This window comes from Simochromis diagramma, unplaced genomic scaffold (assembly GCF_900408965.1).
Source record: "Simochromis diagramma unplaced genomic scaffold, fSimDia1.1 OVJJ01000176.1, whole genome shotgun sequence".
NCBI classification, from domain to species: Eukaryota; Metazoa; Chordata; class Actinopteri; order Cichliformes; family Cichlidae; genus Simochromis; species Simochromis diagramma.
In genome coordinates this window covers 3,065,923-3,087,742 of record NW_024386892.1, presented here as the reverse complement: position 1 = coordinate 3,087,742, position 21,820 = coordinate 3,065,923, and the positions used below count along the sequence as shown (strand labels likewise).

At 48.0% G+C, this 21,820-nt stretch overlaps 2 protein-coding genes across 7 annotated transcripts in view; both read right to left on the bottom strand.

The window, feature by feature from the left end:
• The window catches only part of LOC120734860 (PH and SEC7 domain-containing protein 1-like), a 48,659-nt gene extending 35,702 nt beyond the window's left edge, over positions 1-12,957 (bottom strand). For 3 of the 6 annotated variants that reach the window (XM_040033913.1, XM_040033915.1, XM_040033916.1), the window contains exons 1-2: positions 9,444-12,560; positions 92-2,590 (exon numbers count right to left, since the gene is read on the bottom strand). In XM_040033913.1, coding sequence (XP_039889847.1) covers positions 92-2,422 — 2,331 coding nt within the window. In that variant the 5' untranslated portion in view covers positions 2,423-2,590; positions 9,444-12,560. The other 3 variants (XM_040033914.1, XM_040033918.1, XM_040033917.1) reach the window with 3 other exon arrangements.
• A 3,425-nt stretch (positions 12,958-16,382) lies between these two features.
• On the bottom strand, positions 16,383-17,556 carry LOC120734859 (mannose-specific lectin-like). The gene is made up of 3 exons (XM_040033911.1): positions 17,437-17,556; positions 17,134-17,227; positions 16,383-16,730 (listed from the first exon to the last, which is right to left on the bottom strand). Exons 2-3 carry the CDS (start codon positions 17,221-17,223, stop codon positions 16,470-16,472), a joined length of 351 nt encoding a protein of 116 aa, XP_039889845.1. The 5' UTR covers positions 17,224-17,227; positions 17,437-17,556; the 3' UTR covers positions 16,383-16,469.
• Positions 17,557-21,820: the final 4,264 nt, after the last annotated feature.

Sequence of the window (21,820 nt, the reverse complement as noted above, 5' to 3'; positions counted from 1 at the left end):
GACTTACTGGAGCTCACTGACTCAACACACACTCTACTTGATGACCTCCTCTTACACAACCACACCCTCCGCCCCCTCCCATCCATCCGACCTGCATCCCGGAGCCACCGTCTGCCGTATCGTGGCTCGACTGGCTCGAGGTCTCCGGGGACAGACTGTCCCTCAGGCTCCCCGTCACTCCACTGGAGCTGTGAGAGGACGGCCCGGCACCGCCGCTGTGGTCCTGGACGTCCTCTGTCTGATCCTTGGTCACGCCCACACCCAGCCTCTGCTGCTCCTGCCCCGATGTCTTCACCCCTTTATCGCCCCCATCCTTTTCACGACTCTCGTCTTTGTGTGAAACGTAAACTCTGGGAGGTGCCTGACGGTAGTTTTCTTTGAGTTCGCTCCTGTCCTCCATCCACTCCTGCTGCCTGGAGGTCCAGCTCACAGGCAAAGCTTCCACGGTCGGTCTGGAGACAGGTTTCCTGGTGATTTCAGGGCTGTCTCTGGGTGATCTCTCAGACAGGTGATCGTACTGTCTTTGCTCCACGCCGGGTGACCTGCGGTCTCCGGTGTACTGTGGCGGCTGGTAGCGGTGCAGGGAGGACATGTCCTTACTAGGTGATGCGCTCCGTTTCTGCCGTGGGTCCAGTTCAGGTGACTGAGAGGCAGCTGCACGGTACAATCTAGCAGGCATGGCTGGCGATGCTGGTGAGGAGAGGCCTTTCTGTGACGAGACTGGGGAGATTCGTCCTGGTTTAGTGTGAGGTACTTCCTTGTCAGTTTTCCGGCTGTGGTTCCAGGGATCCACCTGTAAAAGCTCAGGGGAGCTCCGTCCATAAAGGGCGGAGTACGGTTGTGATTCTTTCCATGCAGTCTTGGGACTCTCGGGCCGAAAAGACTCAGGAGGAGTCGGAGTTCGTCTCTCTGCAAAAATGCTGGAAAGTCTGCTGGCCTCCAGAGCTAACTTAGAAGCCACATCGAGGTTTGAGGATGGGGAGGCACTCCTCCTGCCGCTGACATCGCTGGCTGCGTCACTCGCTCTGCTGCAGCGTGACAACCTGTAGGGACTCCTGCTGGTTAAATTCAGTTTATTGCTTGAGGTGCTGTCTATCCCGTCTGTGGCTTTTTGGCTGGTGTTGGTAGTGTTAGCATTACGGGCGCTGTGATGAGAGGTCCCAGGTGTGCAGGAAGTGCTGGCAGGTAATACGTTAGTTTGAACCTCATGCTGGATGTCTGTGGGCCTCCCTGAAGGTAACGGTGGGTGAAATTTACTCGACTGTCTGGGGCTCTTGTCTCCCATCCACGGCCTGGGTTTGCTCGGAGTCGGGCCATTGGAGTGCAGTTTAGCAGCTGGATCTGCAGAGTAAGACCAGCAGCTAGTGTGGGCACACAGATGGTTGGAGGCAGGACTTCTGGGTAATCCGTTCACTGGACTACGGGAGAGGGTCCTGTCCAGTTCCATGAGCTGGGTCTTGCACGGCAGGGTGAGGGTGCTGCGGGGCAGGTCAGGTGAGCCCCCCCAGGACTGGCAGCGAGAAGGCTGATAATGCCGAGGAAGGGAGGGGCTGCTGTTCTCAAATCGGTGACCTCCAAATCTGCGCTTAAGCTCTGGAGATCCAAACTCCTCAAGGGCCCTGTAGGTGGCACCTCTGGCCACTGAGTCCAGGTTAGCTCTCTGCAGGTAAGGTGAGCCCCGTGGGGCTGGACTCTGAGCCGGGCAGGTGTGGCTCTGTGACAGGTAACCATTGTACGATATTGGATCGCTGAGCCTCTTCCGAAGGTGAGCGGGCAGCACTTTCCTGCCTCCCATTTCCTTGAAAGGACTGTCCGGCTCATTATGAGACAGAGAATTTCGGCGGGCGGCCGTGTTGTGAACGTTTGCTTTCTCTATGTAGCTAAATGACACCACGGATTTCCTCCCCTCATTGCCCTCCACCCCTGGGACCTCGCAGTACCTGCGAACACTGACTGGTGTGGAGGGCACAGTCAGCCTCCCAGAGGATGTTGATGATGGTGAGATAAACACCCTCCTCTGGTGGGGATCCATGTCTGAGGAACCGATGTGTCCAAGTGAGCTGTGGTGGCGTGGAACGGTCATTCCCGGTGTAAGGACTTCAAGTAACTGCCCAAACCTGTCATGCAGTGCATCTTCTTGAAACTGGGTTTTCGACCGGAAGTTGACCGACTGCCTGGAGGAGGTCTTTGAGAGAGGCAAGCTGTGGTTCTCGCCCCCCATGTGGTGCTGTATCGGAGAGAGATCCGGACTGGGGTTCCGGCTGGAGTAGGCAGAGCTCCTCTGAGAGTGAGGGAGAACATCTGGACATTGAAGCATCAGATGACTGGAACCATCATCTCCTCGGCCCGGCACCTTACCTTCCTCCTCAGCAACAGACCTCACCTCGACGTACAGGTGGAGGACCTTACCGGCCTGGGACATGTCTGCCCTTCCTTTAAAACGCTCCAGAGTTCCCTGCTGTGGACCTGTGCTACAAGTCCAAAAGGTCCTTAAACTTGTTGGTGTCCAGCACAGAATTCATCTAGTCTTTGGTGAGGGGCAGGACTGGGGTACCAGTTCCATTCTGCAGCTGCACATCTTCTCTTCGACCTGCAGCAAGAAACACAGACAGAGTTCAAAGTTAATATTCCAGTTTATCCTCTACAAGGGTTGAATCCATAAAGGTTTGATCATTTAAGCTTTGCTGTTTTAAACCTTCCATTTCCTCAAGATATCAAACCATCCACTTCACCCACTAGGCCAACCTCTGCAGGGTTGGGTTTTGTTTAGGCATAAGCCGAACCCTTAGCTCCAAGTCTGGATTGGTCCACAGTGACAAAGTGGATGTTAAGAGGTTAATGACACCTAGCATTCCTAAAACTTGGAGACTAAAAAAAAAAAAAGATCTTTTCCAAACCAAGAAAGTACAAACAAACTGAATTTGAGGCTTTTCCTGGGTGAATGCTTTGAGCATCGCAGAATGATCATCATCAACAGGAAGTAGTTATTATGTAACTAAAACAGTTGCAGATGTCACTAGAAGCTACCAATCATATGGTTTCGACTGTACCACATGAAATTTGCATGTAAAGCGTGACAGAAAGAAGTTTTCCACCCCACTAACTGCACAGCTTCAGGCTGATGATCATGTTTGACCTCACGCTTCATCAGTTCTCACCCAATCCTGTATTTAGGTCACAGTGTCCTCAGACTGGTTCACTGCTAGAAACCAAACACCTCATGTTTTAGTCATCAGAAGCAGAGTCCAGCCCCACAGTGTGGGTTAGGAAGGTGAATGCGTGGAAACTGGATGAGAACGGTCGTGAAACTCTGTTTAAGACCAGGATAAACCGAGTTTATTGCGATCTAATGTTGTTGTGTTGGAACAAAGTGGTCATGAAAGCAACCACAGGAACGCCGATGAGGTGTTCAGATCTGTGAACGAGTGAATTTCAGACAATGTCAGGAAAAAACTCAGAGCGGGAAATTCTCTGATAACGCTCACACTTCTTCTTTCTTTTTAAAAAAATATATTTAAACTTTATTTTAGAAGCATTTCCTTGAGATTAAAATGCATTTTTCAAAGAACGCCGGGCCCACAAAAAGGAGACCCGGCAGAGAGCAACACAACAGGAGGTTTTATCTAGCACGAACCTCAGGGACAGAAAATGAAAGCAACGCTGTCAAAACAACAGCTCCTCCCTCCAGGGTGCACCAGGCCGACTCCGAGGGAGACCGTCGCCAAACGCTCATGGTTTCAGTCCTTCAGGAGGTTCTTGGGGAACCTTGGAGGGGTTCAAGGTTCTGGCTCACAATTTGGTTACAGAAGCGCCAAATGTGGATTCGACCACAACAGCTTTGCATGATTTGAGGTTCTGTATATCATACGTTGCCATAATTCAGCTCCTCAGATCATCCTCTGTCTGAAGTAGGCCGTTTAACCCCCACCCCCCCAGCCCACGTTTCAACAGCACATGGGCGGGGCTTCTGAAATTACCATATGGGGGTATCCCCTCTGTATGATGTCATAAAGATCTAGAAGAAGAAAAACGCTGTGATAAACTGTTTATAGCAGTCACAGGATTACTGCTCATGCACAGAGCTCATCGTAGAAGGAAGGAGCGTTTGAATGTTTGGAGCGAAAAACTCAAAGTCTTAAAGTTTACATGTACTTGTTTGGTCGGTCGGTGAGGATGATGTGCGGCACGTCACTGTGACTAAACAGGAGCTGAGGGGTGAGGAGGCTCTGCGTGGCCTCAGGGAGATCTTGGGAGTGAAACCTTCGATCAAAGGGGTGAGGAAGGTGTTTGCTGTGCAGTGTGGCTCATTATCAGCTGAGAAAGACAAGCTGCTGCCCTTCTCAGTTCTCTGGTATCTACATGTGCTCTCTTGCCCTTGGCCGTCCTCCAACGGGGCGGCAGGAGCGCGTGGGCGAGCAGGCTGCGACTGACACGTGAGTTCAGCTCGTCTGTTAAAGGGAGGAGCAGAAGCAGCTTAACGGGTGTTCAGGTGAGGAGTCGGCAGCCACACCGTGGCCTCTGTGACCGCTCCTCCTGAGCGTGTCTGGAGGAACGTCTGCACAGACCGGCGTGTTTTACACAGCCTGCTCCTTCCATCACGCTCCATTTAACCACCTCACTGAGGCCGCTCGTGCTTCTATTCTCGGCTTTTTACAGCTCCTATCTGTGTCGTCTCCGCTCGCCTGTTCCACATTTTACAGTAAATCTGAGCTTCTGTGCTGCTCGCTGATGTAGGTCAGCAGTTTAGAGCACGAGGAGAGGTCACATGAAAACACAAGAGGCTACAGGAAACAGTGGCGTACAGGAGACGTTTGAGATGCTGATCGGGGCGTGACACGTGCTGAGCCGAGGGTTGAAAGGTCATTTCGGTCCCTTTCAGTGTCGTCGGCGTTCACCTGCAAGCGTCTTCCATCCAGGACAGCCGCAGCTCTGTCATCAGTAATTATGAAGCAGCCACAGGAAAGCGTCAAGGAGTTTATCACAGAGTGTGCAACCCAGCGGGCTCACACGCGTGTGCGTGTTCGTCCTGCAATCGTGCGCCTTGCTGGCACGTGTGGGGGTGTGAAACGGCTTACCAGAAACCAGTTTTGCTGGTTTCTGTCAGAGGAAATGACACACACACACACAAAGTGTTGCTGCTCTGATCTCCTGATCTCGAGTAGATCCAGAACAAAGAACCTGAACTTTGTTATTCTGCTGAGTGAACTTTAGAGCGTGCGCCACGGCGGCGTGCACGAGCAGCACGGCGGATGTAGAGCAGATGTTGGTGCTGAGATGCGAGTCAGTGCGCGTCTCCTCTCAGAAACAACAAGGCGACCTGTCGGCTCGTTTCTAGCTCCTACCGCAGCAGCTTAGCATGATTCATGGTTCAAAATAATCCTTCTTTGTCTTAACTCGGAGCTTCCTCGCCTCTCCTGGCTGCCCCTCACTAACCGGAGGTCTGAGAGCAGAGATTTATAAAAGCGGTGGCCTGCTACTTAAATCAGGCTGAACAGAAGCGTCCACGGTCAGAATTACCATGGCGTTCACTCAGAGGTCTGGTGGGAGGAGCTATCAGTGGAGCTGAGTGTTTTTAAGCCTCCTTTTAAAATGAGAACTTTAATCACATCTATACCTGCAGTTTTCATGTCCTGCAGACCTCTGAGATGAATCTGTGGAAATTCCACAATGGCTACCAACTCAGTGGGTGACTCATTTGATCCCGAGATGACCATACAAGATACCCACTCTCTATGACATCATATAAACCCAGGAGTAGAAAAAAAGTGAGCGTTCCGATCATTATTAAAACACGTTCACCACGAACAGGAAAACAGGACAAACTCATCAAATCCACATCAAACTGTAGAGCAGGAAGACATTGCTCTGTGATGAACGGAGAGCAGGAATGATGCTTTAGGGCGAGGAGAGCGAGGAGAGCGACTCCGCGGCGTGATCAGCGGCATTTACAGCCGTCAGAGGGTAAAACCTGCATCTGAGGCTGACGGGGTCCAGCAGTGCTTTAATCAGATGTCAGTGCTGCCCTCCTCGGGTTATGTCATACTCAGGTCCCGTGTTTCTGGACCGACGTGTTCACGTCCACAGAGAAGCGACGGCGCTGTAACGATCAACACATTAATAACAATCTGATCGGCGGTTCGTCCTTATTGCGACGGCGTTTCTGGTAACAAACTGCTACTCTCGTCTTCACAACGAGCATCAGCTCCAAATAATCCTGACACCTGAGTGATGTAACCTGCTACAGGACGCCGCGTCAGGTTTTGCTTCGGAGCGCGATCAAAGGGCGCTTTGTCTTTCCTGCAGAGGAACATCAGAGAGCTGCTTAAGCGCCCCCCAAACCGCTCTAAGCAGCTCTCTGCCTTTATTGAATCTGACTCCTCTGCTGCTCACGCATCAGTCCTCATCACCGTCACAGTCGCGTCCACTTTCATCACCTCCAGCACCGGACGAATCCGGTGAGATGGGTTTCGCTGTGAAATCTGCAGTTCCTCTAACGTCCACCTGAAGAAATCACAGTTCTTCCAGAACTGCAGCCAATCCGATTTTCTTTCCTTCTCAGCAGAAATCAAGCTGAAGCCTCGTCTCTGCACTACAGCAGCTTCAAGACAATCAGCTTCCTGTCCTGAACAAAAACACTGGATCATCCCTCCAAACCTGCTTCATGGACAGGTGTGACCAGGGGGGCGGTGCTCCTTTTAATAAGCAACATCATCACAGGTACACAACTCGTGCCAAACCTGCAGTTCCTCTGAGGTCCAGCAGAGGCAGCAGTGAGTCCGTCCCCACAGACCTTCACAGCAGACATAAACATGTTTACAGCCTGATCCACAGACTGTGTGTGGGTCATTTCCTCCTTCATAACAGCTGTACGAGGGGAGGATGTTTTCATAGCTCACCTGGATTAAAGTCTGTGTTGTTAGGGGCGTGGCCTCTTTGACTGACAGGTGGACGGCACCACGGGCGGCCATAGCTCTCAGCCGTCTATTCGGCTTCACCTCAGCTAATTTTTATCTTATCCAGCCAATAACGTGGCTGCTGTGAGGCAGATGTACTAACAGACTTTCTGAGGAGGCGGAGCTTCAGGTTTGTGGTCACAGTGAGAGGAGCCCACTGTTCTCTGACTCGCTGACCTGGACACACATGTGCTTCAGAGGACATAAACACTGAAGTTCAAAGGACGCATGGAAGGAGGCGCTCACGCTGACGGCGTCACTGAGAAGGTCTCTGTGAGCTGCAGGTCTGCAAACTGTTGCTGTCTCTGTGAAGTCATTTTCCAGACGCCTGGCTCGCATTTAGCAGCTGGAAAGTTTTATATCTGCAGCCAATTAAAAGCAGAACGTGACTTTAACTCCTGCAGCTGCCCCGAGCGCCCGACACGTCGCCGGCTCTCAGCTGGAACGACTTGAAGCACGAGCGCGTGCGAGTCCTTCCTCACTGACTGCGATCCTCACCCTGAGCTCTCCGGTCAAAGGTCAGAGGAGGTAAAAGAGGCTCCGAGCGTTGCTTCCTGCTGTCGTTGACAAAAGTCTGGCTGCAGAGGAAACACAAAGCAGCAGCAGCTCCTGAACTCTGACCTCAGTTTACAGCCGCTCTTGCACTGACGCTGCCGATCCTCGCTCACAGAGATAACCGAGAGAAAAGGACGAGGGTCAGGGGTCAACTTTGTTCTGCTTCTCTAACTGCAGTCGTGTGTTAAACTGCTGCTGTGCACCGATCAATAATTATTGATAAGGATTTGTCTGTTTCACCTGCTCGTGGTCCAACTTTGACTTCCTGATTCCATATATTTGAATAATTACTGCTGTTAGTTTCACTTTGCCTTCAAACCGTTTTGGTGATTTTATTATCGCCCCCTCGCTTTTATCTAACGGCCACTCAAAGGGGCCCCAACCACACTTTTAGCAGCCAAGCAATAGTTTCTAAACCAGACGACTGGAAACGACTTTGTTTTCCAGGCCTGTTAAAATGTGCCACACAGAGCTGTGCAAAAGTCTTGAGCCACCCCTCAGGTCTGCTGAGCAGCTCTCGAGCTTCCTGAAGCTCCTTAAAGTTCTTCTGTGGACATTGGCTGCTTTTCCTCTCCTGTTCAGTCCTTGTACGGGACCTTTCTCACAGGAATGACAGTGAATCCCACACACCTGAGCAGAGGTGCAGTTAGTTAGCATCAGCCTGTCACACAAACTCATCATCTGTTCCAGTTTCTTTACCAAATCTGTCAAAAATGCCAACGATATCACAGCTTCTCATGAAAACAGGATTTTGTCTCCAACACGGTGATTCCAAAGAGCTGTCAGCTGAAACTCTGCACATCTCAGCGTGGTGTCAGTGTGTCCTCAAAACCCTGAGGAAAGTGGACAGAAGAGGAAGTGGGAGGCCATAAAAACTCAACAGCAGCTGAACAGGACCTGAGAGATGATCTGGACCTTCAGCCGATCGAGAAGCCGTTCTTAATGAAGGCAACCTGGAGTCTGCAGCCATCTGTGAAGCTGGGTGGAGGCTCTGTCATGGTTTCAGCTGCAGCTCAGTCAGAGCTGTTGGAGATCTTTGATAAACTGATGAATCACAGAGTCTGATCCACCACGCAGGAACATCTGGGAACATCTGACTGACAGCAGCTTCCTGTTCCAGCATGACAACGATGCAAACACACTGTCAGTGCAGAGAAAGCACACCTGGATCTGACACCACACAGCAGGACACCATCAGTCACGGACGGGCCTCCGCAGAGCCGCCCTCAGCTGAGGAGACGTCTTCCTGAGGATCCTCACAGAGCTGACAGCTGCTCACACTAAAGCTTGTTTGTGTCTGCATTGTGCAGTTCATGTCTGTTTGCAGCTTAATAAATCTCTTGCACATTATTATATGTTAAAGTTCACAGAAGTTCATTCTTTGTGAACTCTGAAGCCACCAGGCTTTGAGCTGCTGTTCTTCCTCCGAGTCACCCGGATCCAGAACAGGCTGTTAAAACCAAAGTCTCCTGATAACTGCAGCAGCTCCTTGAAATATGACCTTTAAAATGATTTTTTGGACTCTACATGGATGAGAGCGTTCAGTAATCGTGTCTTACATGCTGCTGTGGTACAAACTGCCTTTGTTTGTGGAGCGTTCAGACACCCTGAGCTCTCCTCCCAGAGGTAACCACGAAGTACTTTTACTTGTTTCAGAGTATTTTTACACAGTTTTACTGCAGTGAAAAGTCAGATTACTTCATACCTGAGATATAAAGAGTGTGAGATACCTGACATGCTGTCAGAGTGTGTGTGTGTGTGTGTGTGTGTGTGTGTGTGTGTGTGTGTGTGTGTGTGTGTGTGTGATAAGCACTCTTAGTCCTTCTTTTCCTGGACTGTGCTAATAGGATTCCCTCCTCCTCCTCCCACCACACACAGCTCAATCCACCACATAAAACCACACGTACACACACACGCCTGCCGCTGTAACCTTACCTGTGTGTCCTCGCTGCGGCAGTTGCCGTGGTAACCCGCCTCTCTGCGTGCTACAGCTGGTTTTATCCTCCTTCGGCCTCCTCTTCCTCTCTGAACACTTGTTGTCTGCAGCAGCGCCGGCTCATCGTGGATTTACAGACTGCACTCAGCTCCTCCTCTTCCTCCACCTCTACTTCCCATCTCCTGTAATCAGCTGACGCCCCGCCTACCCCTCCTCCTTCCAGACAGTCTGCCAGCCAATCGGGCACTCCGCCGTCTGCAGACCCGGCTCCTTCACAGCCAATGACGGGCAGCTGTGACAGATGGCAGCTTAGGAAAGGTGGGGGGAGCGCGGGGAGCGCGGGGTGTCCAGTATCAGGATAATGTGCAGAATTACAGGCTGATTAAACTGTGATGTCACGCGTCACTGCAGCGGGACCGGCCCACAGCCTGTGACCTCATCACTCTTCGCGTTACATCAGCGTACACCTGCAGGGGAAAACTGCAGCTGCTCCACAGGGGGCGCTCTTCTGACAGCCCAGTGACCGCGTGACGTGCGGCGTGCGTCTCCCCGTGCCGTGCTCTCAGCACATACACACATCAAGCTGGTACATTTATACATTCATGGCCTGTTTGAGTCTTTCACTCCTGCCGACCCCCTCCAGAGACGAGGCGAGGACGTTACTCGCGGAGACAGCTGGGAAACAAAGGAGCAACAAGCAGAAGGTTACAGATTCACTCAGTACGCAGCTGCAAAATAATCTGAGCCAAGCTGCACGGGTCCTCTTACCTGTGTCGCAGCTGCTGGGAGTGCTGGTCGGCTCCACTCTGGATCCAGTTTCAGGATGAAGAATATCCCAAACTCACAAAAATATACACTTGTTTTTTCCTGTTATCATTCATCATTTTTAATCTCCCGTTTCCTGAAACCTTCTTGAGGTGCCGACGCCTTTTGTAACAGCTGAAATTATAGGTTCAATTATAAGTTAAACATGAGTTTTTGCAGCATTAGTTACTTTTGCGTGACACACTACAGTGATCAGTGTTCAGTCTGCTCCTCCTGTTGTCTGATATCAGCGAGTTCGGTGTGTGTTGAGTGCTCGTTCTTGTAGACCTGAGCATCGTCTCTGCCTCCGCTTAGACCGACAGCAGTGTAATCGTTTTCTCCTGTGAAGCACGGCGTCCTCCAAGAGCTCACTTTCAGGGGAACTTGTTTATTATCGCTCCGCATTCTTAAAACAAAGGTGCAGGATGGTTTCTGGCTGGGTGGTCTTGCCTCGCTCTGCGGTGTTTTGCAGCTCAATGCGAAGCAGCTGTAATGAGAATGAGAACCTCCGAGTCCTCAGCTGCCTATTTGGGAGCATCTCTGGGTTCTGCTCGTGGGTGAGGGAACAGCTGAGCAGACAGACTCGTACAGCCATGACCTGAGAGTGAAGCCGAAGCTGTCCGGCTACTCGTCGAACCACGTTCCTACCCTGATCTATGACCACGGGCTTAGGGTGGTGACAGAAGGACGGGTGTAAGTGTCAGAAATGAGCTTCTTCTGAGGGGCGGAGACAGGATGTGGAGCTCAGTCCTCCACGTCTGAAGGACCCAGCTGAGGTGGTTCACCTGACCAGGCTGCCACGTGGAGGCCGTCTGTGCTTAGACTACTGCTGACCAGGATACACAGGATATTCGCTGCTATGCTGACGACACGCTGCTGTACCTTTAAGCCCCGTCATCGTCCCGTGGACTCATTAGTGCCTCGGCAGCTGTCAGGTCCCACACCTCCTGCACTCCAAACGTTCTCTCGTTTCAATAAATCCACTCTCGTGAAAATAAAAATCTAACCTTAGGTCAGCGATTCTCACTGTGGGCTCCTAAAATTACTGCCTGTGGGCCACAACAAGTCACTTACAACATTATTATTTCCTCATAAATCTTTAAACAACTATCAGTAGAAATGTAACATTTTAAAAGTTGTAGGTTTTTACATAACTTCATCTTTCAGAATAAAGTCATACTGAAGATGCACGTCTGGTTTTTACAGGTAAAATGAAATGTTTGGATACAAGAATCGCTTCTAAAATTAATTCAGTTTATCTGTTGAAGAGGAAGAAGCTGGATGAGGCTGGAGATGTTCGGGCTGAGGTCTTTTCTCTGCTTAAAGGCTTTCTAACTCTCCGTGTAATAATAATAATAATAATAATCACAGAGCTGTTCTATCCTGATATCAGTGATCGTGATGAGGCCTGCTGTGTGCTGGATTACTTTAAAAAGCGTTAAGCTAATAATTTCACGTTGAAGTGAAGACGTGAAACGTGCGATAGAGTTCCTGCTTTTATTTGTGAGATGAAATGAGAAGCATCAAAGAGAAACTGAAAATAACTCGTGCAGTTTGTAGGGATGAAACGCAGCAACGACTGAAGCACGCAACAACTTCAGAAATGACCTCATCGTGTTCGAGTCTTCCACTTTCACGAACACTGTTTGGGTTTGTTAGCAGCTTCAAGGCGAGCACTGACAGCCTGAACACTGTTCGCCTGTCCACATCCACACGGATAAACACGGGGACCCGCTGCAGTTTCTCTTTAAATGACCTCAAATCTGATCCACACAACTTAAACATGCTCGCTGGGACTTTATTTGACAGCAAGAAGCCTTTTCAAGAACAAAGGGTCGGTTTTTGCTGCTTTTTTAGAGCTCTGGTTCCGGCTGTTGTCGGCAGCAGCCCAAACTCCTTTCAGAAATGTGTGTTTTTACCACTCCCCCCAGTAAAATCCACACTTCACATCCCTGCGTGTCATACTAAACCTTTCATTTACATCACAGGCAGACATTTTCATGTCCGGCATGCACTTAATCGACTCAGCAGCCCTGAATGATCTGAAATGTCGACTTTTCCAAGAGCCTGGCATCGCTGTTGGCACCGCTCGGCAGGGTGGACCATCCTTGTGAAGAGGCGCGGGGAGGGTTGTAAAAGTAGAAATGTGACTGAGGGGAACACTGTTTGTGGGGTCAAACGTACCCCGGAATAATGGGCAGGTGCTGCTGCCCCGGGGGCAGACCCCCAGCTTTGTTCTCCCGCTTATTAAATTTCATTCATGAGGGAATCATCTCAAAATGTCATGTTTTTCAAAGGAGATTCGCACGCAGTCCACTTACCTCCGGGATACGATGGGATGCAGCGGGGTCTGCAGCTTTCAGAGACCCCTGCAGCAGCTCGGCGGCACCGCGGCGGACTCCGGGTCACCCGCTCGCTCCATTTCACGGTAACGCTGTCTGTAACGGCGAAGTGCGGGAGTAGTAACTGTAACGGCTAGCTAAGTGAACTAGGTTCCATGGCGGAAGCAGTGAAAGTCCAGCCGGAGGTGAAGAGTCCGCTCGGCTCCTTGTTCTCGCGCTTCCGCCGCTCTTTGCTCGCTTTTTCAGGCGCTTGCTTGACATTAGTTTACGTTCTCCACGGTGACTCCAACTTCCGCATCTTTGGTGACGTAACGGGCCGTAGAGGTACGTCAGACTGGCCCGAGCGGAAGACACGCCTACAACCGATTACGCGTACGCTTAACTTTCAAAATAAAAGCTCGAATAAACTGTGTTCATCCTGCTGCTTTTAGACTTGTGGATGTTTTCTTCTTTATTCTGTTTAATATGAATCCTAAAATTATTTGTCAGACGTTTGTCTCATGTAAAAACAAGTTTTTGTATACACCTGTCTTTCACCTCTAAAATTACTTCTTTTAATAGAAGAACAATAGCTATATCAAGCTATATAGTTCATGTCTTCCATATTTCCAACTATATCCATAATCACATACTGTGTATGCTACCATTGTATATAGTGTATCTTACTTTTTTTCATTGATTGTACTTTTTTGTATTTCCTTCTGATATCTGTACCTGAGCTGAGGTGACGCAAAATTTTCCCCGTTGTGGGATCAATAAAGTCTTATCTTATCTTAATAATAAAAATGTTTCCTAAAAAAACCTGGGACAGGTAGACCTTTGCATGTCAGCATATTCATAACTGAACCCTAGTGTCCTGGGATCCACTGGGATAACGTTCCTGAACCTGTTTCCACGTCACACAGCGCTGCTCAGGTGTCCCAGCAGTGCCTCTATTTCCTGTATTTTCACTTTTTTTATTTTCTCCAGATATGACGTAATGATCTGGTATTATATATATATATATATATATATATATATATATATATGTATATATATATATATATATATATGGGGAAAAAACATGAAAAATACGTTTTTAACCTGGACTTAAAAACTGCCACTGGTGCGTGTTTAATATGGAGAGGAAGGCTATTCTAAAGCATCGGAGCCGCAGCAGAGCCGCTCGGTCTAAGTGTCAGCCGTGACTTTGGGACAGAAAGCAACAGCTGCTCAGCTGACCGGAGCGAACATGGGGCTTCAATGTTTCCAGAGACGGGTCTCCCAGCAGATTCTGCATGAACGCTGAAGATACTTATTATTTAGACGGAGGAATACTCACACGTGGAGCATCGGCTTTTTACCGGAACATTCACACCAATGTGAACTCTCTCCGTAGCATTACAGGAAGCATCATTTCAAAATAAAATTCCAACAGATGACAATGAAGGCATACCTATTACTAGCCCAACATTCAACAAATCAGACAAATAAACAGGTGCAGGACCATTTAGAGATTTAAAAACCAATAAAAGGACTCTAAAACGGATCCTAGATTCAATTGGAAGCCAATGTAAAGAGGCCAAAACCGGAGTCATGTGGTAGAATTTCCTTCTGCCAGTTAAAAATCATGCCGCGGCATTTTGCACTAGTTGCAAGCGTGACAAAGTGCCCTGCCCAACTCCTATTAAAAGAGAATTGCAATAATCCAAACGTGAAGTAATAAAGGCGTGAATAACAATTCCCAAGTCACGCTTGGAAAGAAAGTGCTTAACCTTCGTTAAACGTCTGAGGTGACAGAATGCTGATTTCACCACCGCGTTTACGTGACCATCAAAGCCAAGTGCAGAATCAATCTTTACTCCGAGATTTGTGATCGAACTCTTTAAATGTAAAGTCAAAGCGGGAAGATCAACATCTGGAGCGTCAGAAAAACGATTTGGAACAAATAGGATCGCTTCCGTCTTACGATCATTAAAATGTATAAAGTTTTTGCCATCAATAAATAAATCGATCACAGGCTGATCACAGCCGGCTGCTGCTGAGCGTCACGGCCATCAGGATGAAGGCTTCTGCTGATTTCTCCCGGTCTTCTGTCCCAGCAGAGAAATGACGCCCTCTGCTGGGATGAAGAAGAAACTCATGCAGCACAACAGGCTGCTTTTCAGATGAAAACGTTCCCTTTTGATAAAGCATGCAGGTGGGACAGGTGACCCTGACCCAGCCTACACATGATGCACTCAGTGTTTCTTCTTCACTCACCACTGTGCATGCAATCAATACTTATTATTAACCTTTGACTCTCTACCATGCTGTGGCTCATCACCGTTTCCATAGTGACACTGAAGCTTCCAGAAATCAACAGACTTCCACAGACTGTAGATAAAAGATGGAAACAGCAGGAATCCACAGCAATGCTTCTCTGAATGACATCATCAGTCCTTAGAGCGCCACTTCAGCTGGTTTAATGGACACAGCGCCGGCAGAGCGAACACTGCAGCGTGTCTGCTGTGGAAGACCTAAATGGACAGCCAGCCAATCAGAGAACCAGCTTGTGATGAGGTCTTCATGGACTCTCTCTCCTGGTTTGTTAGCTGTGCACGTTTACCTGTGTAAGTCTGACACCCACCTGTGCACATCTGGACTCTTCTTCTGTGGTTTTGTCCTCCCAGAAACATTTTTGACTTTGGAACAAAATGAGAGTGAAATCATTTCAGGTGCTGATGAAACCTGATGAACTCAAAGTGTTCAGGCTGACGAGCGAAACACATCATTAAAACTCCCAGCTGCCCCCCACACTCAGCTGTTTTTCATCTGCAGTAACCTTCATGTGTCTCATGAAGCCGTGCAAAGCTTCGCCTTCTGACTGTGAAGCTCGTCAGTCACAGACCTTCCTCACAGACCCATTGCGTCCTGATTGGGAGGTTTTTATTGTTTTTGCAGAATCTTTGAGGCCCGAGGACTTCATGAGCCGTCAGCAGATTTACACAGGAAACTAAAAGTTTCATCTCTGTGAAAAACTACCTGTGAGAGGCAGGTTGTAGTGCTGCTGTAGTCTGATCTACGTGACTGCACGAATCCACCAGTTCAGTTTATTGTGTGAAATCAATCAAATCACACTTGTGAACGCTGAGCTCTGAGCTGTGATGGCTGATCACATGTGTGTGATACCGTGTGTGTCCTTTTCAGGAAGACAGAAACCAACTATAAGAAGGAGCATGATGTCACCTCCTGCAGGGATGGTGCACACGGCCTCAGAAACATCCACCACATGCGGTGCTGCTGTTACACTAATCTCAGCAGTGCAGGAAGTTACCTGTTAGTGACGCATGTGTTTACAACCACTGGAAACTAAATGTGACCAAAGCAAGAAGACGTGCAGATTCACTGACACACATCTGAGTTTCAGGGGCTCTGACAGGCAGACGTTTGGCTCCCCCGACTGGATGGAAGAGAAATTTGTAAAACTCACCTGTGTTATCTACAGTACAGGTGAGAACGCCACCACACGGTCAGATTTGAGATTTTAAAAGCTTCCTATGAGCCCACAGAACTCCTTCTCAGTTGCCTGTATGTGTCAGCACACGCACACCTGGAGCCTGCAGGTTGGCCCCGCCCACACCTGCCCGCTGTGGGTCCACACAGAGAACAGTTAGATTTTTGTTGCTGTCCTGGAAACAGACGTTTTCCAGTCAGCAGGTAACACAGATTTAATACTACGTCTATTCTGTGAGCTTTACTGGACGCTTGATTTAAACAGACGATGATAACGTGCTGAGAGTTCATCTGACTGAGACAGTAACACACACAGCAGGAACATCACAGAGCTTTTATTCAGATGTGAAACAGAGCGCGCGGCTCTCAGGACATCACGCCTTTAGTCTGGATCTCTGAATGACATCATGAGCTTTCATCGAGACATCGAGAGCTCCAGATTTGTGCTCCATTCCTTGTAACAACCAGACGACCATCGTTGGTCAGGGTCAGGCGCATGGTCCTGTTGTCGGGGTTAACGGTTCCAGAGCTCCAAACTGGTTTATCGTCCTGGGTGTACAGGACCAGGTTGGAATCCCCCTGCAGGAGGAGCCGCGCAGGGTTTTTGCCGTTTGTGGCTGTGGCCCAGATAGGAGACCACTTGTAGACGACAAAGTTGCCATCTTCCTGCAAAGTGGAAGCAAAGAGAGCGGATCAGTTTGAACGTTTATACTGTGAGCTAGAGCAGGGCGATATGGCCAAAAATATTTATCACGATATATATTTGAAAATTTGCGATAACGATATAACTGACGATATAATTGATGCGAGACAAAATACAACTCCACAACATTACTAGCGCAAAAAGACAAACTTCCATTTATTTTCACTTAAACAAGAAGCTGGTTTTTATGTACATTAAAGCTTTAGAAAAGAAAGAAAAGTTTTCTAGCCAGGAAAAAGTGGCCAGTAAAGCTGATCTCTTTCTATATCTGCACGTTAAAGACCAGCTGTCAACTTTTAATGTTACCAGCTGTGTTTTTGGGCCATGTAATCATAAACTGATGAGGACAAGGTCACATTTTCCCACCTGTAGGATGGCTTTGAAGTTTCCATTTACACTGACGAGGGACTCGCCTTTACGCAGCTCCTGGTCAGTGCTGATGGAGTTCTTACTCATGATTCTAAAAGACAGAAGTTACAGTTATTTTCATTTAAGAGGCATTTTACAGATTTCAGTTCAAATCAGAAACTCTGTGAATTTGAATGCGTGTAAATGAGCCTGCACCATATTTCAGTTTATTTTACCAAAAGATCAAATGCCTGCAGCTATGAACCCCAGGCAAGATTAATTCTTACAGCTGCTGCATTTATGTACAAAGCTGTAACTCACCGGCTATGAACGCAGAAACGTCAGTGGGAGAATCAGATGCTGAACGTGCTGCAGCGACAGAGCAGAGCCTCATTTATACTGTTTGATAGCAGCAAAGGGTGATGGGAGGGGAGATGGGGACATCAAGAAAGTCAGGTTTTTTTATTCCTTCTTCCTTGGAAATTCTTTTAAAAGAAAGTAAAATATGAGGATATGTTACCTAGAATTACCTCTGACAACAGATTTCTTCATGCTGAAACCCACACGTCCACACACTTTTATACAGGACACTGAAAATCTTTCACACACTCTAAATTTACAGTACTGGGCAAAAGTTTTAGGCAGGTGAAAAAGAAAAGCTGTAAACAAAGAATGCTTTCAATAATGGAAGTGTTCATCGTGTATTTTCATCAGTCAACAAAATGCAGTAAATGAACAAAAGAGAAATCTAAATCAAACCAGTACCTGGTGTGACCACCCTTTGCCTTCTTCTAAGTACATTTGCACACAGTTTTTGAAGAAACTCGGCTGGTGAGTTGATTCAAACATCTCAGAGAACTAAGCACAGATCTTCTGTGGATGTAGGCTTCCTCACATCCTTCATGTAATCCCAGACACACACAATGATGTTGAGATCAGGGCTCTGTGGGGGCCAGAGCATCACTTCCAGTACTTCTTGTTCTTCTTTACGCTGAAGATAGTTCTTAATGACTTTGGCTGTGTGTTTGGGGTCGTTGTCCTGCTGCAGAATACATTTGGCATTACCTTGGCCTCCAGTAACGCTGTGAGGAACCTTGGAGTCATGTTTGACCAGGACATGTCCTTCAATGCACATATTAAACAAATATGTAAGACTGCTTTCTTCCATTTGTGCAACATCTCTAAAGTTAGAAATATCCTGTCTCAGAGTGACGCTGAAAAACTAGTTCATGCATTTATTACTTCCAGGCTGGACGACTGTAATTCATTATTATCAGGAAGTCCTAAAAACTCCCTGAAAAGTCTTCAGCTGATCCAAAATGCTGCAGCAAGAGTCCTGACAGGGACTAGAAAGAGAGAGCAGATTTCTCCTGTTTTGGCTTCCTGTTAAATCCAGAATTCAAAATCCTGCTCCTCACATACAAGGTCTTAAATAATCAGGCCCCATCTTATCTTAATGACCTTGTAGTACCATATCACCCTATTAGAGCACTTCACTCTCGCTCTGCAGGCCTACTTGTTGTTCCTAGAGTATTTAAAAGTAGAATGGGAGGCAGAGCCTTCAGTTTTCAGGCCCCTCTTCTGTGGAACCAGCTTCCAGTTTGGATTCAGGAGACAGACACTATCTCTACTTTTAAAACTTCAGAATCTCGCTTCTCAACTTCATATCCCATTAGCCTCAGTCGACACCCCTTCAACCCTACCCGCTCCAGTACCAAACGCAGCCCATACGCACGCCCATCCTGGGCTATCCCTGGTTCTGTCGGCACAACCCCCATATCTCCTGGTCATCGTGTCAGATCCTGGGCTGGGGTCCCCGCTGTTTACAAAGCTGTTTCAACCCTGAGACCAGAATGGATCCCGCAAAACTACCCCCTTCAGAGCCCATTGATCTGGAGAAGATTCCTCAAGTCTTCCATGATCTCTCCGAGGTTCGGAGATACACTCTAACCTACCCCCGCTCACCCCTATGACCCCCTATATGTACCGAGACGCTGACAGGTTTTCTTAACCAGGGTGTTAATGTGACAGGACCATGACAGGTCCTGAGTGATGTGGACACCCAGGTACTGGAAGCTGTCCACTCTCTCCACTGGTGCGCCACTGATGATTAGGGACTCACCTGTTTTGTAGTGAAGTCCACGATCAGCTCTGCTGATGTTTAGGAGGAGGTTGTTCTCCTGGCACCAGTTCTTCAGGATCCTCATCTCCTCCAGGTCGGCCTTCTCGGTGGTGTCAGAGATCAGGCCCACAACAGCAGTGTCATCAGCAAACTTGACAATGGAGGTGGTGTCTGATGTGGCTACACAGTCATAAGTGTACAGTGAGTACAGCAGGGGGCTTAAAACACAGCCCTGAGGCGCTCCAGTGCTGAGTGAGATGGAGGGGGAGACTTGTTCTCCCACCCTTACAGATTGGGGTCTGTCTGTGAGGAAGTCGAGGATCCACTGACACAGTGATGAGCTGAGTCCTAGATCCTTCATGTGAAAAGCTTTGAGGGAATTATTGTGCTGAATGCTGAACTGTAGTCCATGAATGGATAAGAGAGGAGCGAGCCAAAAACAGGAAACACCTATTTCTTATGAGGGTGGCAAAGGTTAAACATTGAAGAGTATATAAATGATGTTTTACACACATATTGCAATCGTGCTCATATGAGTTGTAACTCAGCCCTAAGAAGGTCAAAAGCTTCGTTCAGCGTGACCGTCTGAACTGATATGCTGCAGGGATGGCGTGGAGTGTAGTGAATGGATGCATAACAGGCTTACATACACAAACATCACATAGATTTATTTTCTAGGGTAAAGGTGGAACACGTCTTGCTTTGTCTTTGCTTAGCAACTAGTGATGCAGAAGGTGTTAAAGATAAGCCATGAATAAGTCAACAGGAAACGTGTTGGGGTGCGACGGCTGAAACAAAATGTTGCAGATAACGGAAACTTGTCTAACTGTCATTAGCTGTAACTTTTGCACGTTATGTATCTGCTTGAAGCAAAAAGGGGCGTAAACCCTGATAGACAAAAATTTTGGAGTGTGCTTTCTAGTGGAGATTTATGCTGATATGGTGATGGCGTATATCTGACCCTGGGTGGGTTTAATACAATTAAAAGTGTTGCTCACACACATAAAGAGCATTGAGATTAAGTAAATTAAGATTAAGTAAAGTTAATATAAAGGATAGAGCCCAGAACGGGATATTTTGAACCAACTTTGAATAATTAGATGAACATTAGATGAACACAGTAGATTATTGAGGCGTAGCAGAGGGAGGCGTTTTGTTTTCTGACTTTACAGGAGGAAATTCCAGAACCAGAGCCAAACCACGGAGGGGTTGGTGAGAATCCAGAAACCAACCATCAGAAAGGGGAACTCAAAAGAAGCACAGAGAACCACAGCTCCAGGAAATGTTGCTTAGGAGACTAAAAGCTCGTTGGACACACGTTAAATGTGAGCATAAAAGTAATGAAGAGTAATGAGAAGGACTTTAGGAATAGTTTGCAGGATTTCTATGTTATTTAAATTGCCCAAGAATAGTGTTAAGACCGGATATATGTTACCCGTAGAGGGGGTGAAAACAGTCTCCATATTCTGGAATATGTAAAATTAAAGATCGTTTTTTGAGCTTTGACCACTTTGAGCCGTGTCTTTCTTTGCCGTAAAGAATACAAAGAACTGGATTTAATACCCTGCTGTCTTGCAACATCTGATTAACAATGTCTTTCGTGACATGCTAGGCTGGTGGCCGTTGGCATATTTGGATTACATTTTGATCTACTCTGGTCCCAAGAAGACCATGTTAGTCATCTTAGGGTGGTGCTTAACAGACAGTTCGAACACCAGCTAGTCTGTGAGCTGGAGAAATGTGCCCGCCATCAAAGCTCCACCCCCTTCTTCGGCTTCATTAACTCTTTGTGGCAATGATCGGACCGACAGTGCATATCGGCGTGTTTGGGTTCCTTTATTTTGTTCAACAGCTCTTTTAGGCACAACTCGAGCCAGGAGTCTGCTCATCTGGCAGCGTCCTCCACTGCACACACTTCCCCGCCAGTTTATGCCAACACTATATATAAGAAGAGAGTCACTGGTCTCACCGCACCAGCCCCTCCACTGCCAGCAGGCCAGAGACCACCCCCCTGCCACACTCTCCTATGGTTTACCCATGGATTCGCAGAAGGTTCAAGCTGTTGCTCAGTGGCTGCAACCAACTAGCCTCAAACAGCTGCAGGGGTTTCACTAACTTCTATCGCTGCTTTTGTGACATGTTCTATTTTCTTATTGACATTTCTTCCCAGGAGGCTTTGGGAAAATGGCGCACGTCACCCGAATGACTACTTCTTCCGTCTGAGAGTGATTGTGAGAAATTCTCTGTCTATCTTGGACTTAACTGGATTGTCATTCACTGGCAATGCTACACACCAGTCACCATGAGCTCCAGGCCTGTCTGTTTTTGTGATTTCAGAGTCTGTCACAGCTCCTAAGAATGGCGCTGTAACGGTCGCAAGGTAATGTGAAGGGGACCGGATGGGAGAAAACAACCACACGACCCTTCAAACGCCTTTCAGAGCTCTGAATATGTTTGTCTTAAACAAATACAGAGGTTTAACACTCTCAACAGCGACACATCTAAAGACGAACAACCCAGCCTCTCAAAAAAACCTCCTTAAATAGATGCCGGTCATACCACCACCAATAAAAGACTTCCCCC

Excerpts from the sequence above, each read along its gene's own strand:
- LOC120734859 (XM_040033911.1), bottom strand. The coding sequence starts at position 17,223 with ATGAGTAAGAACTCCATCAGCACTGACCAGGAGCTGCGTAAAGGCGAG. Across the intron at positions 16,731-17,133 it reads ACTTCAAAGCCATCCTACAG|GAAGATGGCAACTTTGTCGT; the intron begins GTGGGAAAATGT and ends TCCACTTTGCAG.